Source organism: Bufo bufo, chromosome 4, assembly GCF_905171765.1.
Source record: "Bufo bufo chromosome 4, aBufBuf1.1, whole genome shotgun sequence".
In the NCBI taxonomy this organism is placed as follows: domain Eukaryota; kingdom Metazoa; phylum Chordata; class Amphibia; order Anura; family Bufonidae; genus Bufo; species Bufo bufo.
Window position 1 is genome coordinate 605,961,427 of NC_053392.1, and position 15,432 is coordinate 605,976,858.

A 15,432-nucleotide genomic window follows, 5' to 3' on the forward strand; every position below is an offset into this window, starting at 1 on the left:
ACAAGAGGCTGATTCTTCCAACCCCTTTAAGAATACTATTCACTGCATTTCGGACGGTTTCTACGGCGGGTGTCACCCATCTTCCTCAGTTATATAGAGATACAGGGCTCCGCTCGGGACCAGCATTTCACCAGGCAGATTACAGGAAAGCTGGGTTGTCACCTAACTAACAGTGGAATAGAATCAAAGGGGTCAAGCCCGTCTTTTCCCTCGAGATGGCGCCACTCTTCTTCACAGGTGGTGTTTAGTACTGCACCTAATCCCCATTCAAAGGAATAGCAAACACAACCCAGGAGGGATGGCGTCCCTTAAAGGGGGTGTGCCAAGCTTTCAAGTTATCCCCTATCCACAGGGGAGGAGACAACAAACTGATTGGTGGGGGTCTGACACCTGGAGAATGAGGGTCCCCGTCCCAGTGTCCCAATGGAGTGACAGTCCGCTCACACTGTACTTGGCTATCTCCGGTAGTCCCATAGAGAATGAATGGAACAGCAAGGAGTGGTCTCCCCGAGGACCCCCGCTGATCAATTAGCTGTTCCCTATTCTGTGGATATGAGGATAAGGTGAAAACGTGGCACAACCCCTTTAAAAAAGGAATTCTATCAGAACCTGGAAGCTTGCACTGGATCAGAACACCATCGGAAAGATGGCAGCCTCACCCTCTTCACGAGGGGAATCAAAACAAGTTAATTATTGTCTTCACCTCCTGACTCGTGTGTGGCTGTTGCTCTGTTTCTTCCCCATGCTTTACACTGCAGCACTGCTTCATTGGTTGCACAAGCTCAGCAGGAAGTTAGTAAATGGATAGCTGGATAAAAACAAGCAGCTAAACCGCCAGTGAGCAAGGTGACCAATGCACATGGACAAAGGGGAGGGGTGTTAATAAGGGGCGGAGCTTGGATACCTATCTGATAATCCAGCGGCTGTCAGCTCGCACGCCGGATTACAGAAATGAACCGATTTTTACAGCGTTTAATCGGAGCGTTCCTCACCTCCCCGAAAGCGCCTCTTCCGATCACCTTGAGGATTTCGAAGTCCTCCTTGTGGAGTCTCAGCTGCTTCAATTTTTCGGCAAATGGTTTGGCTGCAAAAAAAAATAAAAAAAAGCAACGTCACTTTAAAGGAAGCATTGAGAAGTCATGAAATCTACGACAGCAGCGGCACAAATCTCCCAGAGCTGAAGGTCTGTTGCAATGTATCAGTGCAGGTGAAATGTACCAGTCGGGATCCTGACGCAACAGTAACAAACCATCAGCTGTCAGAAGTATTGGGTCTGGACAGGATCTCAGCCTCTGGGGAGGGTAATCAGGAATGCTTCCATTCACTGACAGCAAGCAGAGATACTGAAAAATGACAAATTGAAACATAAAGAGGCAAATTTACTAGGAAAAGGGGTTTTCTGAGATTCTGATATTGAGAACCTATGATCAGCTGTCTGAGGAGGTAGCTTAGCAAGCACAGCGCCATCCACTGGATAGTGGCCGTGTTTGGTATTGCACTCACTTGAATAGGCACCTAGGCCACGTGAGGTCACCGTCCACGGAAGAGACTGAAGGGATCGGATAGGTTTTAAGGATTATGTAATTCTTGATTTGACCTGTGGAGGCGCTGCACTGGGCTACTGGACACTTTAGGCCCCATGCGCGTGGCCGTGCCCATATTGATGTCCGCAAATATACGGGCTCCGGCCGTACGCACACCCTATCGCAGATGAGGACCCATTCACTTGAATGGGCCCGCAATCCAGAAGGTGCGGTGCGGAACAGAGGCACAGGACCCCACGGAGTGCTTCCGTAGGGTTTCTCGCCATGCGGTGCGGACGGATCACGGACCCATTCAAGTTGAATGGGGCTGGATCAGTCTGCGGCTGCCGCACGGATGGTGCCCGTGCGTTGGGGACTGCAAATTGCGCTCCCCAATGTACGGAACGGCCGGGCAACAATCGTGTGCATGAGGCCTTAACGATAGGATTCCTCCAGATTACAGCTGATCACCGGAGATCTCAGAAGCAGGACATTGTCCAGAGCAGAGGACCCCTTTAATAGTTCTCACAGAGGTTTTCTGTCTGCACGTCAAATACACAAGAACATTTCCCAGAAAAAAGGAAACACTCGATGATGATGGAAAAATCCTGCGCATTACCACTGCTGTGCCAGTGCTGAAATGTTTTTAAAGGGCATGTCCACCTCAGGCATCGTTTTACAGTAATGTATGTACACAGTGACTGCACCAGCAGAATAGTGAGTGCAGCTCTGGAGTATAATACAGGATGTAACCCAGGATCAGTACAGGATAAGTAATGTATGTACACAGTGACTGCACCAGCAGAATAGTGAGTGCAGCTCTGGAGTATAATACAGGATGTAACTCAGGATCGGTACAGGATAAGTAATGTAATATATGTACACAGTGACTCCACCAGCAGAATAGTGAGTGCAGCTCTGGAGAATAATACAGGATATAACTCAGGATCAGTACAGGATAAGTAATGTAATGTATGTACACAGTGACTCCACCAGCAGAATAGTGAGTGCAGCTCTGGAGTATAATACAGGATGTAACTCAGGATCAGTACAGGATAATGTATGTACACAGTGACTGCACCAGCAGAATAGTGAGTGCAGCTCTGGAGTATAATACAGGATGTAACTCAGGATCAGTACAGGATAAGTAATGTAATGTATGTACACAGTGACTGCCCCAGCAGAATAGTGAGTACAGCTCTGGCGTATAATACAGGATGTAACTCAGGGTCAGTACAGGATAAGTAATGTATGTACACAGTGACAGCACCAGCAGAATAGTGAGTGCAGCTCTGGAGTATATTACAGGATGTAACTCAGGATCAGTACAGGATAAGTAATGTAATGTATGTACAAAGTGACTGCACCAGCAGAATAGTGAGTGCAGCTCTGGAGTATAATACAGGATGTAACTCAGGATCAGTACAGGATAAGTAATGTAATGTATGTACACAGTGACTGCCCCAGCAGAATAGTGAGTGCAGCTCTGGAGTATAATACAGGATGTAACTCAGGATCAGTACAGGATAAGTAATGTATGTACACAGTGACTCCACCAGCAGAATAGTGAGTGCAGCTCTGGAGTATAATACAGGATGTAACTCAGGATCAGTACAGGATAAGTAATGTATGTACACAGTGACTGCACCAGCAGAATAGTGAGTGCAGCTCTGGAGTATAATACAGGATGTAACTTAGGATCAGTACAGGATAAGTAATGTATGTACACAGTGACTCCACCAGCAGAATAGTGAGTGCAGCTCTGGAGTATAATACAGGATGTAACTCAGGATCAGTACAGGATAAGTAATGTATGTACACAGTGACTGCACCAGCAGAATAGTGAGTGCAGCTCTGGAGTATAATACAGGATGTAACTCAGGATCAGTACAGGATAAGTAATGTAATGTATGTACACAGTGACTCCAACAGCAGAATAGTGAGTGCAGCTCTGGAGTATAATACAGGATGTAACTCAGGATCAGTAATGTAATGTACACAGTGACTCCACCAGCAGAATAGTGAGTGCAGCTCTGGAGTATAATACAGGCTGTAACTCAGGATCAGTACAGGATCAGTAATGTAATGTACACAGTGACTCCACCAGCAGAATAGTGAGTGCAGCTCTGGGGTATAATACAGGATGTAACTCAGGATCAGTACAGGATAAGTAATGTAATGTATGTACACAGTGACTGCACCAGCAGAATAGTGAGTGCAGCTCTGGGGTATAATACAGGATGTAACTCAGGATCAGTACAGGATAAGTAATGTAATGTATGTACACAGTGACTCCACCAGCAGAATAGTGAGTGCAGCTCTGGAGTATAATACAGGATGTAACTCAGGATCAGTACAGGATAAGTAATGTATGTACACAGTGACTCCACCAGCAGAATAGTGAGCTCAGCTCTGGAGTATAATACAGGATGTAACTCAGGATCAGTACAGGATCAGTAATGTAATGTACACAGTGACTCCACCAGCAGAATAGTGAGTGCAGCTCTGGAGTACAATACGGAAGAAGTAATGTGATGTATGTACTGTTTATACGGACAATGAGCAGATGTTTCACAGATACATTCCATAAATTTCTCAGTAATCAAATAAATATCAACCAAGATTTTCCTTGAAACCTAAATCTCTTCTCTATTTTTCTATTATTGGGTAAGATAATCAGCCGCAGCATTCCTGGCGGATGGACGTGAATGCAGATTATGCGCAGATTGGCGGGAACGTTCCGGGGGTCATTCCCAAGGGTCGCCCGCGCTCAGTAAACACGTAAACATTCATTAGCGAGCGGACGGCGAAGATATCATCAATATCCATTTCCAGGGATGGCTACCGGGCGATGTAAGACGCAGGACGGGTATCGTGGGAAACCTCCTGAGCGTCTTGTGAGGGGGGAGCAGAGGCTGCGGAGCATGGCTGACTGTGAATGGGCCGAGGAGATTCATTCACTTCCAACACCCGCAATGAATGAATGAAGCTGCGGCCTCCCATTGAGCGGGGGAGGGGCAGCCTCATTATACGGCAGGCGGTGAATGAAGAGACGCGGCCAGAAAGCCTTATCACCGGCGCTGCAGGGTGAACATGACATCTGCTGTCGCCATGGCAACAGCGGCCATCTTGTGGCCTCATCGCTGCTAATGTGAATGGGGGTCTGCTGATGTATTTCGGAGGCAGAGACGTCGCCAGCGTTCTTCTTGGAGGCCATCTTGTAGGGCAAACGTCAATAATAGGATCAGTCTGTATTTGTTACCGAGTTTGGTCTGGGGGTCTCTATTTCTAATGGAGTCTGGTCCGGGGGGGGGGGGGGTCACTCTTTTTAGGGGAGTCTGGGATCTGCATTTCACGACCGTTGTGTGTTTTGCGGATCCGCAAATCTCGGATCCGCAAAACACGGATGGCGTACGTGTGCGTTCCGCAATTTGCGGAACGGCATGGGCAGCTATTAATATAACTGCCTATTCTTGTCCGCAAAACGGAATAGGACAGGTTATATATTTTTTGTGGAAAACGGAACAGAGCAACGGATGCTGTCCGCATCTTTTGCAGCCCCATTGAAGTGAATGTGTCCGCATCCAAGCTGCAAAAACTGCGGCTCGGATGCGGATCAGAACAACGGCCGTGTGCATGAGGCCTAAGGCTACTTTCACACCTGCGTTAGGTGCGGATCCGTCCGGTATCTGCACAGACGGATCCGCACCTATAATGCAAACGCTGGTATCTGTTCAGAACAGATCCATTTGCATTACATTAAAAACGGATCCGTTTTGACTTACACTGAAAGTCAATGGGAGGCGGATCCGTTTTCAATTGCACCAGATTGTGTCAGTGAAAAAATGATCCGTCCCCATTGACTTACATTGTAAGTCAGGACGGATCCGCTTGGCTCTGCATCGTCAGGCGGACATCAAAACGCTGCAGGCGGCCTCCAGAGCGGAACGGAGGCTGAACGGATCCTTATCCATTCAGAATGCATTGGGGCTGAACTGATCCGTTTGGACCGCGTGTGAGAGCCCTGAACGGATCTCAGAAACAGAAAGCCAAGACGCCAGTGTGAAAGTAGACTAAGTCATGGCAACCAGACATTAAGATAAGATCTCTGCTCACTGCCAATGAATGGGGACAAACCTGTTCACAAAAATCAGCACAGATCTGATATTGCCAACAGCTGAGAGTTTGTCACAGTTGTATCCAGTCTAGACCATCCGGATAGAAACGCAACAAACTATCAGAAGTGGAGAGAGAGGAGCGCTGCTGATGTATTTAGGTCACAGAGGATTATCTGGAGTGGATACAACTGTAACAAACCCTCAGCTGTATTAGGTGTAAACAAAGTCATTCCCATTCACTGACAGCAAGCAGAGCTAATGTATATGGATACTGCTGGTTTTCGCCTTTGCTCACAGGTCACTCTGCAATCTGCCTTCCCTAGTGGATCAGCGGCAGCACTGAGCGTGCCCTGCTGTGCTGCGCCCCGGCGTGCCCTGCTGTGCTGCGCCCCGGCGTGCCCTGCTGTGCTGCGCCCCGGCGTGCCCTGCTGTGCTGCGCCCCGGCGTGCCCTGCTGTGCTGCGCCCCGGCGTGCCCTGCTGTGCTGCGCCCCGGCGTGCCCTGCTGTGCTGCGCCCCGGCGTGCCCTGCTGTGCTGCGCCCCGGCGTGCCCTGCTGTGCTGCGCCCCGGCGTGCCCTGCTGTGCTGCGCCCCGGCGTGCCCTGCTGTGCTGCGCCCCGGCGTGCCCTGCTGTGCTGCGCCCCGGCGTGCCCTGCTGTGCTGCGCCCCGGCGTGCCCTGCTGTGCTGCGCCCCGGCGTGCCCTGCTGTGCTGCGCCCCGGCGTGCCCTGCTGTGCTGCGCCCCGGCGTGCCCTGCTGTGCTGCGCCCCGGCGTGCCCTGCTGTGCTGCGCCCCGGCGTGCCCTGCTGTGCTGCGCCCCGGCGTGCCCTGCTGTGCTGCGCCCCGGCGTGCCCTGCTGTGCTGCGCCCCGGCGTGCCCTGCTGTGCTGCGCCCCGGCGTGCCCTGCTGTGCTGCGCCCCGGCGTGCCCTGCTGTGCTGCGCCCCGGCGTGCCCTGCTGTGCTGCGCCCCGGCGTGCCCTGCTGTGCTGCGCCCCGGCGTGCCCTGCTGTGCTGCGCCCCGGCGTGCCCTGCTGTGCTGCGCCCCGGCGTGCCCTGCTGTGCTGCGCCCGGCGTGCCCTGCTGTGCTGCGCCCGGCGTGCCCTGCTAGGTTTTAAAGCGCTTGGCTGCATAATCAAGGTTTAATCAGGGCATGTTGAGAGTTGTAGTTTCTCAATCCACACAAACATAAGAAAAGTCATTGAAGCCACTTGGCACTTGAGGACAGAAATTTACACACAGTGCCAGGCGACTCGGGTATCACAACACAGGGCGACGCCATGACATGCACAGGCTGTAAAACACAAGGCAAAATAACAGCCTGCAAAACGCGGAAATCAAAACATAAAGAAGCTGCAAAAAAAATATATATATATATATATATATATATACATTCTAATCAAGAGCCAAAATGCTTAGGTGAAGAGCTACAGCCCCATATATTACTAATACTACGCCTTTGTCCATGGGGTAAGAAGGTCCCAGGAAAGGCCGCGCTGTCCTGGTGTTTGCATTGTAGGCAGGTCTGCATGTTTGTGTAACGACGGGGACGTCATCGCCGATGACCGAGCACATGGACCGTCCCTTCTCCTAATCCCACGGAAAAAAAAGCATTGCATGGGAAGGTTCTCATTGTCCCTATAGACTCAAAGCATGTCTGAGGCCGAGCGGAGGTCTCCACATCCATCACCCAAGACCCCTGGGCTCCATACTTTTGCACTGATTTTATACCCTTGGAGTAGTTTGCTTATTTCGCCTGCAGGGGGAGCTGTAAAAAAAGGAAGTTTGATGGCCGTACCTGAAGGCACGAGTCATTAGGGGCTCTCCTGGTGTAACAGCCCTGGTGTTGTAGTGGGGTCTAACAGCAGCCATGGCTGAACATTTAGTTTTCGCCCAGGGTCAGACCCCACTACAACCCCCAGGGTCTAAGTTCCTACAGTAGACCTCATATTCAGACTCTACCCTGCTCCACAGCTTAGACAGAAAGGACTCCATGAGATGTACACAACGTGCTCCAAGCTGTGACCATTACAGTAGTAGGAGAATTTCCCCTGCAGATTCAGAGCCCTGCAGATTATGGCCCTGAGCTCCCTCTAGTGGTGGCTGTATATATCTGTATATAGTCATCTCCTGAGCTCCCTCTAGTGGTGGCTGTATATATCTGTATGCAGTAATCTTCTGAGCTCCCTCTAGTGGTGGCTGTATATATCTGTATGCAGTAATCTCCTGAGCTCCCTCTAGTGGTGGCTGTATATATCTGTATGCAGTAATCTCCTGAGCTCCCTCTAGTGGTGGCTGTATATATCTGTATGCAGTATGCTCCTGAGCTCCCTCTAGTGGTGGCTGTATATATCTGTATGCAGTAATCTCCTGAGCTCCCTCTAGTGGTGGCTGTATATATCTGTATGCAGTATGCTCCTGAGCTCCCTCTAGTGGTGGCTGTATATATCTGTATGTAGTAATCTCCTGAGCTCCCTCTAGTGGTGGCTGTATATATCTGTATGCAGTATTCTCCTGAGCTCCCTCTAGTGGTGGCTGTATATATCTGTATGTAGTAATCTCCTGAGCTCTCTCTAGAGGTGGCTGTATATATCTGTATGCAGTAATCTCCTAAACTCCCTCTAGTGGTGGCTGTATATATCTGTATGCAGAAATCTCCTGAGCTCCCCCTAGTGGTGGCTGTATTTATCTATATGCAGTAATCTCCTAAGCTCCCTCTAGTGGTGGCTGTATATATCTGTATGCAGTAATCTCCTAAGCTCCCTCTAGTGGTGGCTGTATATATCTGTATGCAGTAATCTCCTGAGCTCCCTCTAGTGGTGGCTGTATATATCTATATGCAGTAATCTCCTAAACTCCCTCTAGTGGAGGCTATATATATCCATATGCAGTAAGCTCCCTCTAGTGGTGGCTGTTTATATCTGGATGCAGTAAGCTCCTGAGCTCCCTCTAGTGGTGGCTGTATATATCTGTATGCAGTAATCTCCTGAGCTCCCTCTAGTGGTGCCTGTATATATCTGTATGCAGTAAGCTCCTGAGCTCCCTCTAGTGAGGGATGTATATATCTGTATGCAGTAATCTCCTGAGCTCCCTCTAGTGGTGGCTGTATATATCTGTATGTAGTAAGCTCCTGAGCTCCCTCTAGTGGTGGCTGTATATATCTGTATGCAGTAATCTCCTAAGCTCCCTCTAGTGGTGGCTGTATATATCTGTATGCAGTAATCTCCTGAGCTCCCTCTAGTGATGGATGTATATATCTTTATGCAGTAATCTCCTAAACTCCCTCTAGTGGAGGCTATATATATCCTTATGCAGTAAGCTCCCTCTAGTGGTGGCTGTTTATATCTGGATGCAGTAATCTCCTGAGCTCCATCTAGTGGTGGCTGTATATATCTGTATGCAGTAATCTCCTGAGCTCCCTCTAGTGGTGGCTGTATATATCTGTATGCAGTAATCTCCTGAGCTCCTCCTAGTGGTGGCTGTATATATCTGTATGTAGTAATCTCCTGAGCTCCTCCTAGTGGTGGCTGTATATATCTGTATGCAGTAATCTCCTGAGCTCCTCCTAGTGGTGGCTGTATATATCTGTATGCAGTAATCTCCTGAGCTCCCTCTAGTGGTGGCTGTATATATCTGTATGCAGTAAGTCCCTGAGCTCCCAGTGGAGGCTATATATATCACTATGCAGTAAGCTCCCTCTAGTGGTGGCCGTTTATATCTGGATGCAGTAAGCTTCTGAGATCTTCAAATATCAGAATTAAATATTTTAAACCTATTTAAAAGACAAAATGGGTTTCAAGGGTTGATGATATTCAAGTCTTTCTCCCCAGATCCTTGGTTGGAAGAAAAAATGAAAGAATTTTATTTAAAAAATGGCTGATTGTCAGTGACTGTATCCGACCAGAATATGACTCTGGCTAGTATCGTGATGAACAAGCGCCAAATTCACACAAACGCAGACACACATCTATAACCTCTGGGCTGAGGGAAGTCTTGTAATGGTCATGAACTGTCCACAGGGGGCGTCACGTAGCAGCCCTTACATGTGATCCATACAGCTCAGGTCATCAATCAGGCCCTTGATAAGTTGTCAGGACACACAGGACATTGTGGTGTGACCCTCGGCCACTATACAGGTGTGATAAACAGTCCCAGGGGCCCATGTTCTGTGACAGCTGAAAAAGCGTCAAAATATAAGCTCTGTCTCTTTAAGGGCATCTGTTCACTGGATGACGCTCCTGCTGCACACTCAGGGGCCAGACGTCTCTAATACGTCTTAGAGGGGATGTCCAAGTTTTCAATCATGACATAATGAAAATTTCTGAAATTTTTTTAATATTCCGTCTTTCGAATTTCCACCAGTCTGAAGATCTCTGCTTGTTGTCAATGAATGGAAACACGCTGTGTGAGCAGGACCGCATATAGGCAATGCTGTGTGACCTGCATACAGCAGCACAAATGTCTGAAGGTGATAAGTCTTACCTATGCTGACACACTGTAACAAGCCCAAAGAGAGAAAGGGTTTTGAATGTATCAACTGAGATAGTGTCTGACCATTGGGACCCCCGCCGTCCAGACACTTATCCCTTATCCTGCAGATACACGATTAAAACTGGTTCCAACCCATTTAAATGATGGAAAAAAAGGTGGCTTCCTGCAGCCATCACTAGGGGGAGCTCAAGAGTTTACTGCATACTTTCAATGAGTTCATTGAACATATGCAACATGCTCTCCCTCTAGTGGTGGCTGCAGTAAGACAGGAATTTATCATTTAAAAAGGTATTCCCATTTGGGACATTCATGGCATATAGATAGGGTATGCTATAAATGTCTGAATAGTGCAGGTCGCAGAACTGCAGAACGCAGTGCACGAACAGTGTCCTCTCCATTCACTGCTATGGGACATCCAAAAATATTCGGGCAAGTATGCTCAGCTAGTCCCATAGGGTCCAATTTTGGGGCCGTATTTTGGATATAGAAGCGAGTCCCAGAGGTGGGACCTGCACCTATCAGACATTAATTGCATACCCTATCAATTGTGCAATAGATGTCCCAGGTATATACAGCCACCACTAGAGGGAGCTCAGGAGATTACAGCATACAGATATATACAGCCACCACTAGGAAGAGCTCAGGAGATTACTACATACAGATATATACAGCCACCACTAGAGGGAGCTCAGGAGATTACTGCATACAGATATATACAGCCACCACTAGAGGGAGCTCAGGAGATTACTACATACAGATATATACAGCCACCACTAGAGGGAGCTCAGGAGATTACTGCATACAGGTATATACAGCCACCACTAGAGGGAGCTCAGGAGCTTACTGCATACAGATATATACAGCCACCACTAGAGGGAGCTCAGGAGATTACTGCATACAGATATATACAGCCACCACTAGAGGGAGCTCAGGAGCTTACTGCATATAGATATATACAGCCACCACTAGAGGGAGCTCAGGAGCTTACTGCATACAGGTATATACAGCCACCACTAGAGGGAGCTCAGGAGCTTACTGCATACAGGTATATACAGCCACCACTAGAGGGAGCTCAGGAGATTACTGCATACAGATATATACAGCCACCACTAGGAGGAGCTCAGGAGATTACTGCATATAGATATATACAGCCACCACTAGAGGGAGCTCAGGAGCTTACTGCATACAGGTATATACAGCAACCACTAGAGGGAGCTCAGGAGCTTACTGCATACAGGTATATACAGCCACCACTAGAGGGAGCTCAGGAGCTTACTGCATACAGGTATATACAACCACCACTAGAGGGAGCTCAGGAGATTACTGCATACAGATATATACATCCACCACTAGAGGGAGCTCAGGAGATTACTGCATACAGATATATACAACCACCACTAGATGGAGCTCAGGAGCTTACTGCATACAGATATATACAACCACCACTAGAGGGAGCTCAGGAGCTTACTGCATACAGATATATACAACCACCACTAGAGGGAGCTCAGGAGATTACTGCATACAGATATATACAGCCACCACTAGAGGGAGCTCAGGAGCTTACTGCATACAGGTATATACAGCCACCACTAGAGGGAGCTCAGGAGCTTACTGCATACAGGTATATACAGCCACCACTAGAGGGAGCTCAGGAGCTTACTGCATACAGGTATATACAACCACCACTAGAGGGAGCTCAGGAGATTACTGCATACAGATATATACATCCACCACTAGAGGGAGCTCAGGAGATTACTGCATACAGATATATACAACCACCACTAGATGGAGCTCAGGAGATTACTGCATACAGATATATACAGCCACCACTAGAGGGAGCTCAGGAGCTTACTGCATACAGGTATATACAGCAACCACTAGAGGGAGCTCAGGAGCTTACTGCATACAGGTATATACAGCCACCACTAGAGGGAGCTCAGGAGCTTACTGCATACAGGTATATACAACCACCACTAGAGGGAGCTCAGGAGATTACTGCATACAGATATATACATCCACCACTAGAGGGAGCTCAGGAGATTACTGCATACAGATATATACAACCACCACTAGATGGAGCTCAGGAGCTTACTGCATACAGATATATACAACCACCACTAGAGGGAGCTCAGGAGATTACTGCATACAGATATATACAGCCACCACTAGAGGGAGCTCAGGAGATTACTGCATACAGATATATACAGCCACCACTAGAGGGAGCTCAGGAGATTACTGCATACAGATATATACAGCCACCACTAGAGGGAGCTCAGGAGCTTACTGCATACAGATATATACAGCCACTTTTACATCATGTTATTAGATATATTTAAAGGGGAACTCCACTTTAAAGTCTAATCCCATAAACGGACTGCCCTTGTGAAGATAAGTGGCTCTTTCCCTGTATATGATAAGGAAACAATTTATATGCAGATGAAGAGACCTGAGGAAGGTTGGAGCCTCGAGCCCTTGGTGACGACAGCTGCGGAGTACTCCATGTAACCTCACACCTGCGGCGCTGCCTCCGCTACGTGAGTCGCACTATTCATCTACACAAACTGAAGCTCATTAAAAAGGTGGTAACACCCAGGCTTCTCTTTGAGACACCCGATGCCAATCATTCCCAGCATCGCTGACATAGCTGTTCCGTCCCCTGTGACGACCATCAAGATTGCGCGCCAGTCCGTCGTTACTGTCCAGGGCGGCCACCGATCCCATGAAAACAGGACCAGTTGAGGTATATCCGTTTTATGCATAAGAGGCAAAAAAATGAGTCATAAAGCCTTGATAAAAAACATTTGACCGTTTCCTGCACAGAACTCCTCTGCAGATCAGTGTGTCTCCATGGTAACAGACTACAAACAATCCCTGTGTTGTCTCATCCTGTAGTCATCTGTCTTACCTCATGGTAACCTACTGACTGCAAATAAAAAAAAAAAAGTCCCCAGGGGTGAACCACCCCTTTAAAACTCATAATATGTCATCACCGGACAAAGAGGTGGCAGCGCTTGCTGGGGTGCAGAGGCTCCTTCACAGCGTCTCTCTGGTACAGGTGGGTGCACCTGATACTGCAGTCTCCTCAACCGCTTTATTCTGATGATCGAAGGGTTTTCGGACCCCCAATTGATCAAACATGGATGGCCAATCCCCTTCTATTCCTGCGTACTATTAGTAAATACGGAGCAGACACTGAAGAAGCAGTGAGAAACATTGTATCAAGCTTAGAACGTGCACTTGGCGGCTGCCTCATCTACACCGGATACAATGCTGCAGCTGGGGCAGGGAAGTGTCGCCTCCAGTGACCTCGCTTCACCTGCAGGCTGCACGGCGTTTACATACATGTGACATTATACACGCCACCGCCGACTGTAGTCTGTGCAAACAGCAGAATCCCAAAGGAAAATAAACAGGCAAGAGAAACCTCCAGAGAAAGCACAACACCTACCTGCCATGTGCTGTACACTATATAGTATACAACGCCGACATCTCCTGCTTGTTCAGAATCTGCAGAATCTGAGAGCTTACTGGGGTGATTCATTTTCTGTGAAGTTATGGAAATAAAAAACGTTCTACTATCCTGTGTTATTGGAGCATAACTAAAGTCGTAATAAGCCTATCTGCAAATAAACCTGCTGACTGTTTCCAACAACAACACCCAGGAAGAATGTAAGTGCAGCTCTGGAGTATAATACAGGATGTAACTCAGTACAGGAAAATATAATGTATGTGCACAGTGACTGCACCAGCAGAATAGTGAGTGCAGCTCTGGAGTATAATACAGGATGTAACTCAGGATCAGTACAGGATAAGTAATGTAATGTATGTACACAGTGACTCCAGCAGCAGAATAGTGAGTGCAGCTCTGGAGTATAATACAGGATGTAACTCAGGATCAGTACAGGATAAGTAATGTATGTACACAGTGACTGCACCAGCAGAATAGTGAGTGCAGCTCTGGAGTATAATACAGGATGTAACTCAGGATCAGTACAGGATAAGTAATGTAATGTATGTACACAGTGACTGCACCAGCAGAATAGTGAGTGCAGCTCTGGAGTATAATACAGGATGTAACTCAGGATCAGTACAGGATAAGTAATGTATGTACACAGTGAATGCACCAGCAGAATAGTGAGTGCAGCTCTGGAGTATAATACAGGATGTAACTCAGGATCAGTACAGGATAAGTAATGTATGTACACAATGACTGCACCAGCAGAATAGCGAGTGCAGCTCTGGAGTATAATACAGGATGTAACTCAGGATCAGTACAGGATAAGTAATGTAATGTATGTACACAGTGACTGCACCAGCAGAATAGTGAGTGCAGCTCTGGAGTATAATACAGGATGTAACTCAGGATCAGTACAGGATAAGTAATGTAATGTATGTACACAGTGAATGCACCAGCAGAATAGTGAGTGCAGCTCTGGAGTATAATACAGGATGTAACTCAGGATCAGTACAGGATAAGTAATGTATGTACACAATGACTGCACCAGCAGAATAGCGAGTGCAGCTCTGGAGTATAATGCAGGATGTAACTCAGGATCAGTACAGGATAAGTAATGTATGTACACAGTGACTCCACCAGCAGAATAGTGAGTGTAGCTCTGCAGGATAATACACGATGTAACTGTTTCCATTCTGTGCAGAATGGGCATGGTCACATGTTCCTCTACAGACAATGTCTGGCCACATCACCTCTGAAGTCAGTCAATGGCCGCAGCGGAGCACGTGACCATGCCCATGCTGCACTGGATAGAAACACTCCAGGGACTGCAACATGGACACACTGGAGCGGCAGGATGCAGGCAAGTATGAATGCCCAACTCAGTGATGCAGGCTGCGGGCACTTGATAAAATGTCCCTTTTCCCCAGAGAACCCCCTTAAGGAGCAGAATTTGATGGAATAAAACTTCACATTCTCACTACTCCTGATGACAAAAACAAAAAGTATATTTGTCCTGCTCTCCCCAGCCCCTACCTAGCGCTGTCAGTCATTTAGAAAGGTCAAAGCTGCTGATGGACTCCCTTTAAATAAGCTGAACGTCTCCTTTAATAAATATGTAGTGTCACTTTAAATATTCTGTGCACCCAGCACTTGTTCCTTGATCAGACCACAACTCTTCCAGACCATCATCTGCTCTAAGTTCCCACCAGTGTGCTGTAGAAGAGCAATTTCCTGTAATATCCACATCACCCGCACATCCTCAATAGCGGGGGCACAAGTTGTTCCATGTGGTAATCGGTAAGACCCCTCAGCATTCCCTGGGTTCGTACGGCTCGCCCCTCGGGTCACA

The 15,432-nt window shown here is 47.9% G+C and overlaps 1 protein-coding gene across 3 annotated transcripts in view; it reads right to left on the reverse strand.

Moving 5' to 3' along the window:
- CDC42BPA (CDC42 binding protein kinase alpha) overlaps positions 1–15,432 on the reverse strand; it is a 160,147-nt gene that overhangs the window by 112,961 nt on the left and 31,754 nt on the right. For all 3 annotated transcript variants that reach the window (XM_040430597.1, XM_040430595.1, XM_040430596.1), the window contains exon 2: positions 993–1,084. In XM_040430597.1, the coding sequence (XP_040286531.1) occupies positions 993–1,084 (92 nt within the window). The remainder of the gene's footprint in view (positions 1–992; positions 1,085–15,432) is intronic.